An 18409-nucleotide genomic window follows, 5' to 3' on the forward strand; every position below is an offset into this window, starting at 1 on the left:
TGTTCGGTGAGTAGCAGAAAACGCGCACTGAGACGCTCGCCCGCGCCCGTTGCCCGGCTGAATGTCAGGACGGTTTGATATATGAGCTTGTTGATGCTAGGTACTGGCAAGTTCTCTGGAACGGAAAGGCAGCGGTAGGAAGCACATTAAAAAAAAGGCATGGTGTATGGTCATGTTTGTGTTATGAATTAATGCACTGGATTACAAAAAAGAAGCAGAGGGAAATCGCAAGCTCAGAAGACCGATAAACGTACAGTGCGACGCAACTTGAGAAATAAGATTGAAATGTCCAAGAATTTAGAAGAAAAGATTGAATCATCGCGACGGCACATCACAGTCGCCGTAGGCGTCGAAGTCTCTATAAGGAAAATATTTTTGAACAGTTCTGATAGCGTGCACGCAAAAATAGTTGCTAGTGTACTGGGAAATGCTCATATGCTGCGGCCTAAAGCTCACGGCACGGTGCGAAAATGCGCTCACCGCGAAATCAAAACATTGTGCGCGTACATACATGCAGATGCGCAGTCGGTCGCCGTGAACCCGTGCGATGGCTGCACGCACTGAGGCTTCCTTCTGTTATGTGCCATTTGGTTACACAGACCACCCACTATAAGAATATATTTCACGTAGTTTGCGCTCAGCGACTGCCGACCTTTCATGCAAGAAGGCGGTTCGGGAGACTACATCGCGGCGACCGCGCGTAGTGGCCTTCACTGTACGTATTCGGTAAAGAGAGATCGTCTAAACGATTCTGTGCTTTCAGTTTGCCCAATATTATATCGACAGTCAAAAACATCTCTCGTTTTGAGAATACCTGCATAAATGTCCAGGAGGGCTGCCGCGTGGTGCTTTTATTGAGAGCCGTATGCGAAACATACGGAGAGCGCGCTCATATCCCTCATACTACGCAAGGGGGGCGCTTCCCGACAGATGGCGACTCCGTAACTCCTCGCCGCCAATATGCACGTGCACGTCAACCTCGGTCACTTGTCACTTGATTGTCACTTTCTCGCAGTCGGAACTAAACAGTTCTTATTCGCTGCACAATGAAGTGGGAAACGATAGAGTTCGTTGAGCGGTTTACAAAAAGTAAAAGGGCAGGACAGAGAGGGGGTAGGGAAGAGAGACGGGTTAATGTACGGGCAATCAGCATTAAAAGTACTATAGGCTGGCCTCAAAAACAATTAGCAGGGCATCAAAATAAAGGCATAGGCAATTTAGAACAAACACGACATTAGAGGTGTACTGATATATAGCACGGTTTCGTTACAGCCACGGCACATGAAAACAGCAACTGGCTGGCTGGCGATTTCTTGGCCGTGAATAGCCGCTGAAAGCGGCTACAACTGCACCGAACAGAAGGTAAAATAGGCAACCCTGCAAAACGCACTTGTGATTAGCGCGCTGCCAAAGAAAGCTAAATAATCCGATCGAAGCAGGATCGTCGACGTGAGTGTGTATTGGTAGGTACACGCACAATACCTTGACAAATCCGAGAAGATTGCTTTCCTGCAAACTTAATCGACACCGCTAATGATAGGTAAACTAACAAAAGGCGCCAGGTGTAGCCGGAAAAAGACAGCGATAAAGACTTAAAGCGCGTCGTCTACAGGCAGATTGAGCGACAAATGATGTGCAGTTTTCATCCCTTCGAGGATTACTAGAGAGACGGTCATCCGCGTAAATTACGTAACTTCTTTGACGTCAGCAGAAGCTCATTAAGACAGCATCAAACATCGTTAAGCAATGCGCGGACGCAAGAATGCCCAAATAGGCACAATTAACTGCGGTCGACCGGGAAAAACCGCACACTATTGTTTTCTTAGACTACTTTCCTCTTAGACAAGAAGCGTCAACTAGTGGCAGAAACGCGCTAAACTCGCAAGAAAGTGTCCGTGCGAATACCCAGCCTTCAGCTTAAGGTCAATTAAGGAATGGCGAAGTGAGATAACGCACGCCTGCAGAGGAGATAAAACGCAAGAAGTCAGACAAGGCGGCTAACACAATCGAAGGGGCCATGACGTATACGTTGCCGAAGCCCATCACACAGACGAGCAGCCAAGTGTCCATCATTTGATGAATAATGGAAGCACGCTAGTCGGAGGGAAGAGAAATGGTGAAAGAGGGTGTGGGTGGTGGCACAGCAGCCGGAGGAAGCAGGGGAGGAGAGGGGAGCCGGGGGAGGGAGTCATCGCATCACTGATTCAGGCAACGCGCGGAACGGCGGCGCGTCCGACCGGCTTCTCACACGCAGGCCGTGGCTCCGTCGAACAGACAAAAAGAAAAAGCGCCGCTACTACTGCACGCAGCTACGAACTGCTATCGAGCCACCAGCTCGCAGCTCTGAATAATACCCGGCGTAGCGAGATGAAGAAAGCCCGTTCTGACGCGAACACCCGCTTGCAGCAGTCGTCCCCCTCCGTCATTTTTTTTCTTTCTTTTACCTCTCCCCATCATGACATCTATCCCGAGATAGAAAAATAAAAGAAAAACAAATTCAGTGGCGATTTGGCCGTAGATGCGACAGAAATGCGTTATCACGTCGCACCTCCCGAGTCCATAATTTAAACCGCGTTCACCACATTGCGAAGTTGTTCAGTTCAATCGACACACGTCCTGCCTCTTCGATGAGCGAAGTGCAAGTGACGGTGGTCCGGAACAGACCACCATCAGTTGCACTATATGTATACGTGAATGGTTTCCCAGACTTCACATACACTTCGGCTCTCCTAATGTTAACGCATTAAATCATTTCCTAATAGCAGTACGCCGGGTGAAGCAATTTTCGACACTACGGGCGCTACATGGCAAGCACTGGATTTCTCTCACGATAGAACTACTTTTGACAGCGAGACCATTCGTCAGGCCCGACATACACGCTGCAATGCGCGCTCTGGATGGCAAAAAAAAAAGAAAAGAAGCTAGCTGGTCAATCTAAAGTGCGCTGGCCGCGCACTCCCGCGACCCACGCCTACCTTTGCATCCACACGAGCGCTTGGTGGGCGACGACCGAGTGCCCTCGCGCAGCATGTTGTCGTACATGAGAATCCACATAGAATCCGCGTCCCACAGCACGGCACTTCCGCTGACGCCGGCGGTGCCGTTGACCGCAGCAGGGGGCGACGGCAGAAACGCGGCACCGCTGGACACCGCACCGGCGGCCGCAGCGGCCGAAGTACCGTTCGGCGTCGACGCAGAAGGCTGCGGAGGCGGCGGCGAGTCCGCGGCATGACCGTTGGGTGCCGGCGGCGGATGGCGATGGCCAGCTGGGCTGGATGCCACACCCGCCGCGGCGTCCACTTCTCCACCGGTGTCGCACGGCACCGTCGACGGCATCGCCGCCCTCCGACGACAACGACGACAACAAGAAATGCACACCACACGCGCACAACATGCACGCCGGCGGAGACCCTCGAAGATGCAGGAGCCGAACGCGCTAACAACGGCGACGCGAGACAAGAACGCCCTCGTCTACCTCTCTAGCAGACGACGAAGGGAACGCGGCGCAGTAATCTCGCAGAAGCCGAGCAGGTGGCCGCGGGCCGCCGCTACGACGGTCTCTTCCTCCGAGGCCGGCGGCGCAGCAGAATGACGCCGCGCCGCTGCCGCATAGCCGCGAGACCAAGCTGCGGGCACGTAGAGGAAAGCGGGCCACTGCGAGCACGGCCGCGTGCGTTCCACTCCTCGCTTCGCACACGCGAGCTCGCTGCGGCGACCGCGTAGCCGACGATCACGCTCGTTCGCTCGCTCGTCGTTGAGGGAACGACGCGAGCCGGCGGCAGCGCTAGCGCCCCCTCGAGCCGCGCTTTCCCGATGGAAGAGGAGGGAGGGCAGCGGCGGCGGCGGCGGACGCCGGTGGCCAATGAGCAGCCGGAGTAGAGCGAATGGATGCTGCGCGCCGCTTGGCACCGCATCTTCCGCACGAGGCCCGTGAACACGCGTCCGTGTATCGGCGAGAGCATCGCGTCGGTGCGGTTTTGAGATAAACCAGTGAAAACGAGGAGACTCGCTGCACACGCAAACGTGACGCTACGCCGGGGGCACGTTTCGCTTTATTTGAGAGGAGAATAGGAAGGATCTGGAGTATTGAAGCGCTTGCATCGATAAAAACATAGGAAAATGAACGGACCCTTGCTTCAAAAGTTTTCGGAATACGGGATCCGAGTACAATCTAAATTTCTCTGCAGCCTATAGGCACAGGTCCTTCAAAAGAACGGTAGAGTTCATACTTCTCCGTACAACCATCGCATCCTTGACATACACTTTACACTTTGTGGTGGAGTTGCGAGAAAATTTAACTTATTCTCATTTTCCGTGCTCCGAAATACTCTTGAGGGCGGCTGTACACTTCGCGCGGAGAAGTCATCTAGCGAGCACGAAGCAAATCGGGGTACCGCATTCCTAGAGTATAGTAGGTGCCTTCCCCTAAATGTCCGACCAACAATTTTTTGACAGTTGCGGAAAATGGCCACAAGCAAAACAAGAAAAAAAATTCCGAGGAGACTGATGCACTTCCTATGGGTTGTGAATGAGAAAGCATTATTTTCAAATTAACACCGCTGAGCGGTCCTTCGAGTTTTGTGTTGCGAGTAACGCACCGTAGTGGTGCATGCAGCCCGAGTCAGCAAGCAGCAGCAGCAGTCTACGGTGCCAACGCCACATGCCACCAACGTCATGAGCGACGAGAGACCGAGGAAGCAACAGCGGCCACCAAGGCCACTCAAGCGCGGGTGGATACAACTTGAGACATGTCGCTGGTCGTCACATAGAAATTCGTTGCCTTTCTCTGAATAAAGAAAAAAAAAGGTGTCCGAACAAAGTTGCATTAATCATATGATTAATATCTTAATGGTATATAAGCATGCACCGGGAAAACGTTGTAGTCAAAGCACGCTATATTTTACGACGAAGAACGAATAGTGCGACAGCACACCGGGCACGTCGGTTTCTTGGCGCCACACGTGGTCACGTGGTGCGTCGGTCCCCTTAGTGTGACATTTTTGAGAAATTGTGAAGGCATCGCGCGTGCTGTAGCGATGGCAGGGCACTGAATTCGTAATGCCGAACAGCTGTTGCGCCCCTCAGTGCCATGGCAATTCCGATTCGAAGTGCATGCAAGGTGCGCGTCTTCAGATTTCCTCAAGACGAAGAGCGACGCAATAAATGGGTGCGCGCCGTTCCAAGGGACAACTTCACTCCTTCACAGTATTCCAAGGCGAGTTATCCTGCAGAATTTTCTTAACGCTTCCCAGCGCGATTAAAATCCGGCAGACACACTTAAGACAATGCTTAAGTGTGGAAATGCGAAAGCATTATAGTCCCTTTGGTGAAATGTTTATTTCCGAAGGTTCCTTACCCGCGCAAGTTCTCGCCTGCGTTCTAAGTGCGCCTTGGTAAGGGCAAATCAAAACGCGCCAGGCGTCTCGATGAACTCGTTTGCCCGCGAGTTCATCACTAGAACGACCGCTCAGCGGCGTTAATATTTCATACGCTCATGACGTGGCTCCACCTACTCCCCATTGGCTGCACCGTCACGTGTGCCATGACGCAAGCACTCGGCACACCTTTAGTCAACCAGAACCGTGGAGACGCCGTGGCGCACCCCGGAGGTACGAGTTGAATTGCCATCCTGACCCAAGTGTACCACATTTTCTTTTCAAAGCCCTCAATTTACTTTGTTTACAGAAACATCACTGAGAACTTTGACGTCAATTCAAGCATTTCTTTTTTACGCGTTTCTACTTTTTGCGCCGTCGACCATTTTTGGTCCTATCGCTTGATCACGCTGGATTTTCTGCCTCATGGGACATATAATTTTGCATTAAAAATACGCAAAGTTTCAGCTCCAAATAGCGTATGATATTGGAAATCTATGCTGCGCGTATTTAAAATATTATTGGCCGCTTTGCAAACAAAGGTTGCGGTTAAACGGGGGTTCCTTTTCTTTTAGGTTTGCGAGCTGCACTTCGCACCAGGATACATAATTCAAGAGGCTTCATACGTTGACAAAGAAACAGGATCGCACGCCCAGTCCGCGCATTCGTCCCGGGATTGTTCCATCGGAATTTCCGGACTTGCCAGCTCATTCTTCTAACGAGCCCACAACGAGAGAAAGCCTCAAGTCCAACCGAAAACAGCCGGAAGCGGCAGCAATCCAGGCAGCTCTCCTAAATTTTGCGGAGTCCTCTCGCCGTGAACAAGAAGAGGCAGACACAATTCTGTGCACTGGAGGCTTAGTGTTCCACTTCAGACGCAGAAAGGTCAACTTTTTGGCACTGCATTGGGGGCACATGGGCGTGTTTTGCTTTTCCACAGAGCCGAAGACGAAGCGATAAAATACTCGTTGTAAAAGCTGACTTGACGACAACGTTCCATTTCACGAAGACGCCGACAACTAAGTTGAGGTGCGATTTGTGTGTTCCGCCTGCTGCGAACGGCAAGACCTGCAATGGAATTCCTTGATAGTGTCGAGGAGGCGTGCGAAACCAAGGCGCATTCGACGTCCAACGGACACACCGGCGATATTGCAGAAGCCGTTTCTTTTCTGCTCAGTAAGCTGTCAACAACGCCGAAGGAATAAGACAACGACCATGGCGATTCCTAGCGGAACAGCTAAGCTGCTGATTTAATAATAAGACGCGGAGGCGCGTGTATAAATACTGCATGCGTATAAATACATGCACAATATTCACCCTCCCGAAAGATCACCCACCGAAAACGAAAACGGTAGTGTCGTCCACATCCTTTCATTGTCCTTCGTGTGAATTTTAGAAGACGTTCAGCCGCCACCTCGTGACGTCACGGAGGCAGCACTACTCTAAAGAAAGTTTACACCCTTTGGGGTGTATATCTGCCACACAACAATAATCGTCGTCTGCCTTGCTTGCGTTTCCTTTCCCGAAAACGCCGAGCCCGCTACTTTCTGTCGGCAATGCTATGTCATGCTGATAACGCGCACGCCGTTCGTTACTGGGAAGTAGCGGGCTCGCAGCGTTGAAGAAAGAAAATACGGAAAAGACAGATGACGTTTATTGTTGTGTGGCAAGATACGACTCAAAGGGTATAAACTTTTCTAAGAGAGTAACTTAACAGCGACGTCCTCTCCCCTCACGCAAAACCTGGCGCGCTATCGCAGCAGCAGATGTTCCCTCTTCGCCCACTGTGCAACGCCGAAGCGCGCTCGTGAAGTGGCGCCGTAGCCAATGGGAATTTAGGTGGAGTTTCGCTGCTCCAGACGACAGACGCTGGCTTTTTCGCTCAATGGGCCATCTGACGCTTTCGCATCAAGAAACGGTTATCCGATAGCAATTTGCTGTCCCCAGCATTGCTTGAACGAAAGCGCGCGCACGGTATGCTCTTAAAAACAAATGTTACGGCGCTCAAATGACGAGGACGAAGCGAGACACAAACGACATATACGGGCGCCAGCTTCCAACTGTTTATTCACCACAAACCACGAAATTTTATACATGAAACCGAAGCGCAAAGTATTCACAGTAGAGACAAACTGACAGTGGTAATGGTAGCCAACACTGCTCGAAAGCTATGTGCTGCTCCGTGAGCTTGAAGCAACCAAATAGCTGTTTGCTGACGACGAAAAAGGCTGCGACGGGGTGCAGCTTTCGGTGACGGCGTGCAGCTTTCGGCGACGGCGTTACCAGCCAATAAAAGACCAATACACACAAAAAAAGTAACACAGATATATCAGATCAATGTGAAACACCGGGGGGAGGTATACAGCCACTGCAAGAAGCAAATCGCGTGGGGTGAGGGGACGCGGAGGGGGGGGGGGGGAGGGGTATGCCGAAGGGTGGGGGATGACGCAAATGCGAGGCACAGAAGAAGGAAATAAACAAAACCGCAGAGGGAAGGCCCCACTCTCTGGCATTCGGTTTGCCTTCAAAACCTGGCGCCCTTTGTTGCGCGCAGCCCCCCCGGCTCTATCGCACACCAGTGCGCGGCGCAAGGACAAAGGGAACCGTGCCAACGCCCTCCGGTTGCGCTCATACTTATGCACGCTGCGTCGTGAAGGAAAATAAGAAAAGAGAAAGAATCAAGTTAAAAGAGGCAAACGCGGCCGTCTGGTGGTTGAAGCACGCGAGAAAAGGAATCGATCCGATTTTCGACCTTGTCGCGCGACAGACGGCAGACAGTTCTGTAGTCGGTCAAATCGAACAGCGACGACCGCGGCCTATAGCCGCGCAGGCGGCGGCGCGCGGTCGCTCTTTGCGCAATTAGCCAAGTGTATAGCGAAGGCCCAAGAGCGCCAATTGTACTCACAAGTGCGAAACGATTCCCTAGTGGTGATGCGCTTGACGCACTTTTTAAGTGGCAAAATGAGGGTAAAAGAGCGCCGTCTTGGTGGTTAGAGCACAGCACGGGGAAGTAAATTGTCGCCATATTCTCTCTCTCTCTCTCTCTCTCTCTCTCTATATATATATATATATATATATATATATATATATATATATATATATATATATATATATATAGCGTGTGCGCGTGCGGATGGATATTAGGAAAAGAGGAACAGACTGAAGGGGTAGAACACGCATACGAGTGAGAAAAAGAACATCAAATTATAGGATAGCCGAAAGCACAATAATGCTTGGAGAAAATAAAATATGCAGATCCCACGCACTATAGGATCGATGGCATGCGAAACATTTCTCAGTTAGCTGCATGGCTATCCAGGCATCGCTCGGCGTTCCGCATAGTTTACGCGAGTTCATTCGCGAGTGACGGGAGTTTGTGGCATGCCGATTGTTGGGTCCTCCATATGGACGGGCGTAACACAGGTTGTGAAGTCATATGAAACTAGGTGTTATACAGTCGTCCGTAACTATGTCTGTGTCATGTGGTATAGGTCCGGCAAATAAAAAAAAAAGCGCACAGTTTCTACATAGCGCCAGCTATGTAGAAATCCGATATTTCCGATAATAGTAAATCCGATAATATTTACGGCGACACTATAGCCTATAACCAGTGTCGACTCTCACTGTGCTGCGCCGTTTCTATGCGGAATTGCTCCAACCGTGAGGTTGGATGGAACACCTTCACGGAGAAGCCGGCGATCTGCACTGGGGCCCGCCGAGGGCCAGTGTCACCTGCTTAAAGACCCTCCTTCCCCCTGGAACTTGCGCGCTGGTTGGTTCCTGCTATGCAGGGGGCCCTATTTAAGGCTGTAAGGTCCGCTGCTACATCGGGTACTTCAGAAATGAACAACGTATAAATCACTTATTATATATCTTCGTTGTTTTTCGACATTTTATTGCCCGACTTCGTCGTTGTCTCCTTCCGCCTGCAGTAAAGACCAATTAACCCTGCGAGATCTTATCAATAAGACCTTGACAGGAAATAAGGCTTTATGACAGGAAAGTCGGAGCAAACAAATAAAATTCGACAGCGCTAAAAAGGCAACATCGTTATGTTGTTAAAGGCGATAACAAGACAGCATCGTTATTTTCTCTGGTACTACAGAAATCGCACATTCACACCCACTATTTCCCGCTCTCCCAACGTACTATATCGAACCGGATACCATTATTGTAAATGCAGGGTGTCTACCAAGCTGACATTTCCAAATTCCCCGGGCTTTCCAGGTTTTCCCAGAGTGCCTTTGCGAAATTATAATTCCCTGTGTGACATAGTACTTTGCTTCATGTCAAGACAGGCTGACGCCATGTCGTCCGATGCTGTCACTATCTAGTAAGCATGTTAAACAATAAAAAAGAAACGACTTAATCAAGTCTGAATAGTAAGAATTACTGTTTATCTTACTCCAACAGAAAACTGAAGGGGTGGGTTAGTTAAATGCACAGCAAATAACATATTTTCGAAATAAATCGTAAAACCTATTGCAAGCGGAGTCGAACATCCTCAAATACGAATATGAGATGCATAAAGAAGCAAATATTTTCGAATATAAGCTATTTCTATCAACTGATAACAAGCTCATTGGTATGAGGCCCGATCTTTGTCACAAGTGAGATTATCTCGCAACAGCTGTTAATTCAACCTCAACTGCCCTGACATACTCTTAGCCCATGCACAAGGCCTTATTGTAGCGTTTCACTGCTTTAAATAGCTTATTTTGGTTTGTATGAGGGACATCTGCATCTCAGCGTTAGCCAAGACTTTGCTTTTTTGAGCTCAAGCGCCTTCAAAGAAGCGGCGGCACACTTCCTTTCCCGTTCACTCCTCAATTCGTAGGTCTTTTGCGTTTTTGTCCTCCTTCCGCCACGCGTTTGTCCAAACGGACCATTTGAGGCATCCTCTTGGCCGACTGTACAGTCAACGTCTGTTTTTTCGGACTCCCTAGGGGCCGCGAAAACGTCTGAAGCAAAAAAAAATGAATACGTCTTTTACTGCCCTAAAAGGGCTCAGATCGCCACAGGCACATCCGAAAAAGCTCCGAATGCCTGCGAGTACACTTATTAGGTATGTTCGTGCTCGTACTGTGACAGGAGATGGATGGTGCACGCGAGTACAATTACGGAATACATACCGTGTCCTGTGACAATTGCCCCTTCTCACGCCTGTTACGCTTCACCGCAATACTTTCAAGTATGCTTCACAACGTAACGTTGCTGTAGTGAGGCGAAGCTGACTTAAAAAGCGGCATTATGCAACGCGTCGTGCTTTCCGAGCTTCGAAGCCAATCGCGTGGACTACAAAGGCGGATTCGGTGCCATTGCTGACAGCGGCGAATTCTTTCATCGAAAAACACGGTACCGAACGGCGAGAAGCTTAATAGCGAACGTCGAAGCAGCTAGGCCGGGCGTTGCCGCGGTGGTGGCTGCGGCTGCGAGCGTATCTGCGTGCGAGCGCCGGTTCGAGGCGGCGAGGTAATCAATATGGCGGCGGTGGTGGCTGTGATTATTACCGTTTAGGGCCTGCGGCACCGCCAAAAAGTCAGGAAAACCGGACGCCGAAGCATTCTTGCGTACGAAATTTCAGACGTTCTTATACATTTGACTCTATGGGGCACGTGGTGGAGCAGCGAAGCCGTGCGAATAATCGGCTGTCCGGAAAGTCGGTCGTAAACTGCACACTGGCAACTCCTCCAGCCGGCGACACGGCGTAATATACCATTTGTTACGATTCTTCTGTTACTCGAGCCAGCATTACCGCGATTTTCATTTCCTTTCAATAAAATTACAACTAATTTTCACTGATAGAAGCACAGGTTCCCTGAGTTTTCCCTGAGTATTTCCAGACTGCTCAAATTCCCCGAGAATTCCCGGTTTTCCCGGTTGGTAGACACGCCTAAACGTCTCTGCCTGCCTGCCTTCTTCCTCTTCTCTCTAGCTGCATGTGAAACATAAGCACTATATGAGCGAGAAGTATTAGGCAAACCGAGAGGCTCGGTTTCTTGTGTAACTATATAAACCGGCCATTCCGCCCACAGGAAAAGCTGGCAGTTTTCTTTAACTGAAATGTAGAAACAACACTGGGCTAAATTTGCGATAATCTTCAAATTATTAACAGAAAGCTTTAGCTTGTCCATATGGATACGTACGTATTAGTCTTCACTGAATACCAGGTTACCGCAGACGCGGACGGCAGTAGGAACGCTCGTCGGGCCACCATGTGACGCTGCAACAGCTACGCGTTCGGAACGTTTTTGTTAGATGTGCGTTCTCGTCAAAGGAAGAAAAAGAAACGCACGTTAATGATTACGTTGCTGTCGACGCTTTACACCAGCAGCTAAACAGCATACGCAAGCGTAGCATAGTAGCACAACATAGCACAGCACTATAGACCTCGCAATAACTTGCTTTCCTCGTAAGACTCTGTGCCACAAGGTGGCGCCACCAACGCGACCGCTCACGTCTACGTTTTCACTAACCCGGTAATCCGTAGCCTACTACGCATGCCGACAAGCTAAATCTGTCTAGTAAAGGAAGAGGCAACTGAAAGCGAAAGAAAATTGCTGCTACTGCGGGCCGAACCCACAACCTCCGCACGACGCCTGCGGTATTCTGCCTACAGAATAAAACCCGCTGAAACAGGACCCGCATTTGTCTTGCGCGCCTAAGTGTGGACGAGAAAAGGAAAAGAAAGGGAAATGAATAGGTCAACTCCGACATGGAGCCGGCGCTTCTCGATGACACGGAAACAATGACCTAAATATAACACGCCTTGACCCTTGGCACGCCAGTTCGTCGCATGGCTGCTCACAGCATGTTTTCCAAAAGACAGGCTGCTATAGCGGGACCACTTCACTCCGCGAAGAAATGTACACAAGGCTTGCAGCCGAACAAACAGGGCAAAAGAGCAGCGATACACTTGCAAGAAACATGACGCAAGAAAAAGGAACGTGTACCGACACCGTATACAGCAGCTAGAGAGAGATTCGTAGCGCCACTCCGTTACCAAACCCAGGGGCGTTATGTCAACGATCTCGGCGAGCGTCTCGAACAATAGCAACTGAAAATGGCTCACGTTCAGTACAGAGAACAGTTAAGGCTGGAGAATATGCGGCGGAGCACGGGCAAGGCGCCCTTGATTGGCCCACAGTGTGACATCAGGTGCCGCTAAATAGATCATTTTAGCATAGCAGTGGCGTTATTCCGTTACCTCCTGGTTATTCCCAACAGCGCATGGGCAGCTGGCGGTATCGCTAAAGGTAACGGCAGAACAGTGTGCACAGTACACCATGTCACAGGGTGCGGAATTCAGGCGTCCTCTCGCGACACGCATTTATTTTTTTATTCATATTACCTACAGCGCCTAAGTGGCATTACAGAGAGGAAAGGGGGGGGGGGGGGGAATGCGTACATACATATTGTAACGAACATGGAAGCAGGATACAAGAAATGTTTCAGCATTTTCAGCAAATACCGCGCGTTGCGGCAGGTACGCCCCCTCGCCTCCTCCCCTGGGCCGCACTCTCGCCTGCATGTCGGATGCTACATGACGGCTACACAGGCTGCAGGGAAATGGCAGCCCCGTGTGCAGCAACAGTGCCGATGTGGAGACGCTCGGGCACCTCCTACTTCACTGTCCTGCTTTCAGTGTGGAGCGCACGGACTTGCGTTTATCGTATCGGCGTTCGGGCTGCCTTGCGACACGACCAACGCGCTACTTTTTCCTGTAGCCCACTCGTCTGTCAAGAGTGCGCTTGCGGCACTACTTGACTTCTGCAGTGCGACGCAACTAAGAGCGCGGCTCTGAGCCACGCACTGTTTTTTTTTTTTTTTTTGCCGCCTTCTTTCCTCTCTTTTTATCTTTTTCTCCCCATACACCTTTCCCCGTGCAGTGCTGTTGAGGTGTCCTCCTGTGAGAGACAGTTACGGCATTGCACTAATCTCTTCCGTTCTCTTTAAAGTCACTTCACACGGTAACAGAGCAGTATTAGCCCTGAATGCAAAACAAGCGAGTGTACACATACAAAGCGCCGCAGCGAAGCTGGCGTTATCAGTAATATGCACAATGGCTGACGGTAGTGATTCCAGTCACGGATCGTTTGGGGGGAAAATGAATTTCTGAGCAGTTCAGTTCGGCTCTTGTATTCGCGTACCTTGTGCGCATGATACAAACGGCTGGATACATAATGAAGTCGTAGAATGTACCTATCGCGGTCTACGCCAGTCCTAGAATTATTGATGGTGTGGAAGAACTTCAGTCGTAATTTTTTCCTTCTCTCTTGGAGCAGCAGAACGTTCCACCTCTCTTCGCACATTTCTTCAACCACAAGGCGTTAGAAACGCCTTTGCGTAACTATTCTGAAGAGGAAAAAGAGAAAAGCACTATACGATATAGATTACTGCTGTCAATACCTTCGTGCCAACAGATAGGTAAAAAACAGTCACTGCAATTTAGTTCTGTGAGTGACGTCCTACATACCCCTTCTCACAAGTCGCTTGCAGCACTGTGCAAGCTGTATGATTCCTTAGAAGGCCGAATGACCCTTCAAATGTGTTCATCCGCACCACGTTGCCTTCTCAGCGGCTGCTGAATTCGCAGTATACGACATGCATGCGCAAAGGTCTTAACATGTCACGTATCGCTCTAACGTATCTTGTACCACGAAGAACAAAACTCTCCGATCCTACCCTTAATCAGACAGTTCCGCCCGGAACTATATTCCACTACACAAGCATATGGCCTGCGTACGCCTCGTCAACACTCTGTGTGCTCTAGTCGACGGTACAGTCACAAGATGGAGCAACCAACGTTACTAATGTGCCCATCTGTCTCTCTCGTGTTTCAACATTCCGCAAACTGCACACGTTTACAGGCAGGCTGGGACTCTCTAATAGCACGAGCTCTCCGCGCGGTATCAGCGTCACCGGGCGCTTGTACGCACACATGCGCTTCACCAAAGCACAATGCTCATTATTCGATATACATTACACTGAATCGTCCGCTGCAGCGTTCCGGTTCGCATCTCGAGCCATCGGCGCCCTGGGAGATAAGGAGCCGAGCCGCCGGATACAAGCGTCCGGCCACGAGATTACATTCCAGCAGAATTCGTTTGCGCCGGATCTTTTACGCTGCGAGGAATTTCCACATATGCGGGGAGCGCAACGCTCTCTTCGAAATGCTGCTGCTACTGCTGTTGCGGCCTCGACAGCCGAAGTCGGCGGCGAAATCACTGGCCGATCGGCGCCGCACTGCTCAGACAAGGAAATTCCTTCCACTGTTACACAACGGCACACAGCGGGTGCGCTACGGAATATTACCACGCTACACTTCCTCCATGCCAGAGCGGAACGCACACCACCGACAATGCATTCGGGAGAGAGCAAGACTGGCGCGTTTCTGGTATGCACGCCGTCGCTCCGCTCGAAGAAGACGCAGCTTACGGGAAGAGTTCAAGGGCACGCGCACTCATCGGTGTCAATAACCATGCCAAGAAAAACTCGTTCCTCCGAGCAGCACAGCGAGGCCGCAAGATGTGAATCTGGCTGCAAGCAGTGCACAAAAGACCACCCTGCGGTTTTTTGTGAGCGCACGCTGGCAGGAAACATATGCACGAACGAATGACGTCACCTAACGCCAGCGGCATGTGCGGAACTTGGAAAGAAAGTGAGTCTCATCGTACTGCGATGCATATACCAGACAGATTTGATACACAGAGCGCGGAGGCGCCTAGAATCCATGGGTCGACTTGACGTGGCATACACGATGAACAGGAGAATTTAAAGAAAAGCTGCATATCAAAGATCCCGGTTGTAAAGTTAGGTGAGCATAAGATAAACCAATTGGAAACAAAGGTACGATTTCATGTGCTGCTGCTGTGTACTACTGGAAGCAATCAGGGAACTCTGAAGAAAGGGTTTCCTTCTAGGGCTTAGAATCGAATACGAATCGACAAGTGGCAGAAGCGGATCAAATCATATATCTAATAGGATTCAAATAACGAACACCCCTTTTCAACATCAATATGGAATTACCTTCACATCCTATTATATTCACAACGCTAGGAAATTTAGGTTACATGGCACGCAATAAAGAGCTACGAGTATTAAAAGCACAAATGGGGCATTAGCAGCAAATGAGCAGGTTATTCGCATACCCTGGACTGATTGGTGAGTGCGACTGAAACAGCTAATCCGTAAAATTCTGGCACTCTGAGAGAGGCAGCATGCTCCACTACGTAACATATTGTATTTTACGTCTACTGTGATCGCCTGAATGAGATTGCTTCACGTTAGTCGGCGATTTGAAATATCCGAAAATTATTTTTTAAATATTCATATTTTCGAATAGGGCAATATTCGCTTCGTTACTAGAAAGCTTCGAATACTCGCACACCCCTAATTCTTTGCTTATATTTAAGAAAAGTCGCAGTTTCGCCCGAAAGGCGAAGCATCGATTGCGATAGCAAATTAGTGGACAGCTATACGAAGCAAGAATAGTAGTTTTATCGGACGCATAAGCTTGCCAGCATTCGCTTACTCACTACATTAACAAGCATGGTATCACGCGCGCAGGAGAAAACATGAACACATCTCACTCGATGACCACACAAACTCGCTGTCAAAACGCTGGAGTGAGAAAGGCGGCAGCAGCAGCGAGCGAACTGACCTTCGTGCTGCCTCTCGTTTCAACGCGATAAGCGGCAAAAACACAGCGCACAGGAAGCATATCAGCACTTGTGCACTCTGTCATCGCAGATCGCTTTCAAGATAGGGCCCGCGCATCCGCCGCCAGTGTACAATCACACAAACAATGGCGTGGCGAATGCGGAAAGTCGACGCCCAGTCCTATGTCACATTTATATTTTCTGACGTATTTTGTACCGTTATATTTCGGCTTGCGTGAGAAGATGGCGCTGGGAAAGAAAATGCGCTCAAATACCATGACAATTCCAAAACGGCTGGACGTCCGATGTGCACAAGGGCTTCGTGGGACGCGTGTTCCTTGTCCGTTGTGGATTCTCATATATGTGTGCCCAGGGGCAATCAGAGTGGTTTATAATTTCTAAAGACAGCCTACACGCGACTTCAAGAACGTCGTACTGACTAATTCGAACGCACAGGTACGGCTAAGGCTAAGAGACTTTTTGCAGTGGCTACGTCCGCCTTTAGAAATAGTTCGATGTTCTTGATCGCAATTGTGCGAAATTGTTCTTTATATATGCTTAGTATTGAATGAAGAAAGTGTTAATCCTCAGCAACAAACAACTGTGGTATACAGCTCTTTTAGATCAATTTCTTTTTCATTGCGTTTTTTCTTCTTTTCTTGCAGGGGGGGGGGGGGTATTGGCAGTCCATCGAGGCAGCCTCACGTGCACGCTCGGCACGAGCGAACGCCGTTGGCGCGCGGCGAAGCATGGATGGAACGCGCGGAGCGATACACTTTCGTCACCGAACTTTTTGCGTAGCTTCCACAGCGATGCACCACATTTCTTAAACGGAGTATAATCCGCATTGACGGAGATGTGTACGCTGGAATCATGAGGATCGGATCGCGGCCTCCGAGACCGGATAGCACGACGCCCGATCTCGCAGGTCGTAATCGGATTGGCGTGAAGCGCTTCGCCAGCATCTATTATCTAGCTGTGGTATATAACCACCGAGCGTGCTGCAAGAAACGCCTTACTGCGACGGAACCACTTCGACGGGGCCTACGCGGTTAGATACAGGACGCTGCAAGAACGGTCTGCGCGAGAAATGCGAAACCTTGGCGGTGGCCGTTGACCACGCTGCGAAGTTGGCCGCTGTCAGCTCGAGTCGCAGCCAAGCAGCGTGCGACGCCAGCCGAGCTAGCGAAACTGCAGGACCCTTAAGGCGTTATCGCCGGCGCAACCCTGCAGCCTCCTCGTCCACATTTTTTCGTTGGCGTCAAACAACTCTTGGCACCGACCGCCTCGACAAACACCTTGAAGGCACGTTCGCGCTATATAGCCTCTCCACCGACAACCGGGGAGCTCCGCGGAAACGCGCTATTCCTGGAGAAAGAAGCCACAACTGAGGGCACGAATCCGCTTTACTTCTTACGCACTCTAAGAATGAAATTCTGGCTGTTTCTTCATTTTTTTTCTTCTTCTTCTCTCGTACGCGATGCGCCGACGCAGTCCGGAAGGAGATGTGCCAGTTGGGTAACTCCTGAAGGTGACATCAATTTAACTCAAAATCCAGCAACGGCTGCGTAATAAAGTCGTGGTTTTGGGAACGCGTGTATTTCTTTCTCGTAGCGCTGTTTTTAAGATAGTTCCATACAATTGTAGCACGATAGAGCACAATGGGAACGAAAACAAATTTTACAAAAAATCTTCCTGCTACTCGGCGAAAGACTGCGGGAACGTTCGTGACGCATGGGCAAAAGTGCAGTCAAGGTGACAGGGACAAGAACGACACCTTAAAAAGACGATGCTACACACTAGAGTGAATATAGCGGTTATATCGTTAAGCTGCAGGATTTACAAAATATGGCCTTGTATGTTCGAACTGCAACCATGTGTACAGAAATAGAATAGCACATGTATAATAAGAAGCGCCCCGATGCCCATATGTATAATGTGAAAAATCACAACTTGAACCTGATACAACAGGGCACGTGAAGAAAAATAAGAAGAAAATGAATCCGCAGACTATATACTTCGGCAATTCCTCTAGCGCTGTGCTCATGGACAGCGACAGCAGCAGGCTGGCGCTCATCCTTCGCGAGAACAACTTTGCGATACACACACGGTCCTCGTCCGCCAGTGCATTGCCTGGTGTGGCGTGGGAAACATTGTATAAGTTAACAAGATACCGTAAGGACTACACACCGTACACTGGCAAAAACAAACCCAGTTGTTTTGCCTTACGCGGTGAACTTCACGTGAAAAATGTGTTTGCGCAGCAGACAAATATAACCAGCTCTTGGCAGAAGGCCGTGTATGCGGTGTTTCCTCCTCGGATACAACGCCGGTAGGTGTACTGCCCTCGGCAGTGCCTCGAGTAAAAAGCGG

General features: G+C 49.9%; 1 protein-coding gene across 8 annotated transcripts in view; it reads right to left on the reverse strand.

The window, feature by feature from the left end:
• The window catches only part of chb (chromosome bows), a 230035-nt gene that overhangs the window by 174205 nt on the left and 37421 nt on the right, over positions 1 to 18409 (reverse strand). Inside the window, exon 1 of one of the 8 annotated variants that reach the window (XM_065432089.1) lies at positions 2976 to 3805. The exons of 6 other annotated variants lie outside the window; for them this stretch is intronic. In XM_065432089.1, coding sequence (XP_065288161.1) covers positions 2976 to 3336 — 361 coding nt within the window. In that variant the 5' untranslated portion in view covers positions 3337 to 3805. Of the gene's footprint in view, positions 1 to 2975; positions 3806 to 18409 lie in introns of those variants that run through there. One more of the 8 variants, XM_065432090.1, reaches the window with a different exon arrangement.

Source organism: Dermacentor albipictus, chromosome 4, assembly GCF_038994185.2.
Source record: "Dermacentor albipictus isolate Rhodes 1998 colony chromosome 4, USDA_Dalb.pri_finalv2, whole genome shotgun sequence".
In the NCBI taxonomy this organism is placed as follows: domain Eukaryota; kingdom Metazoa; phylum Arthropoda; class Arachnida; order Ixodida; family Ixodidae; genus Dermacentor; species Dermacentor albipictus.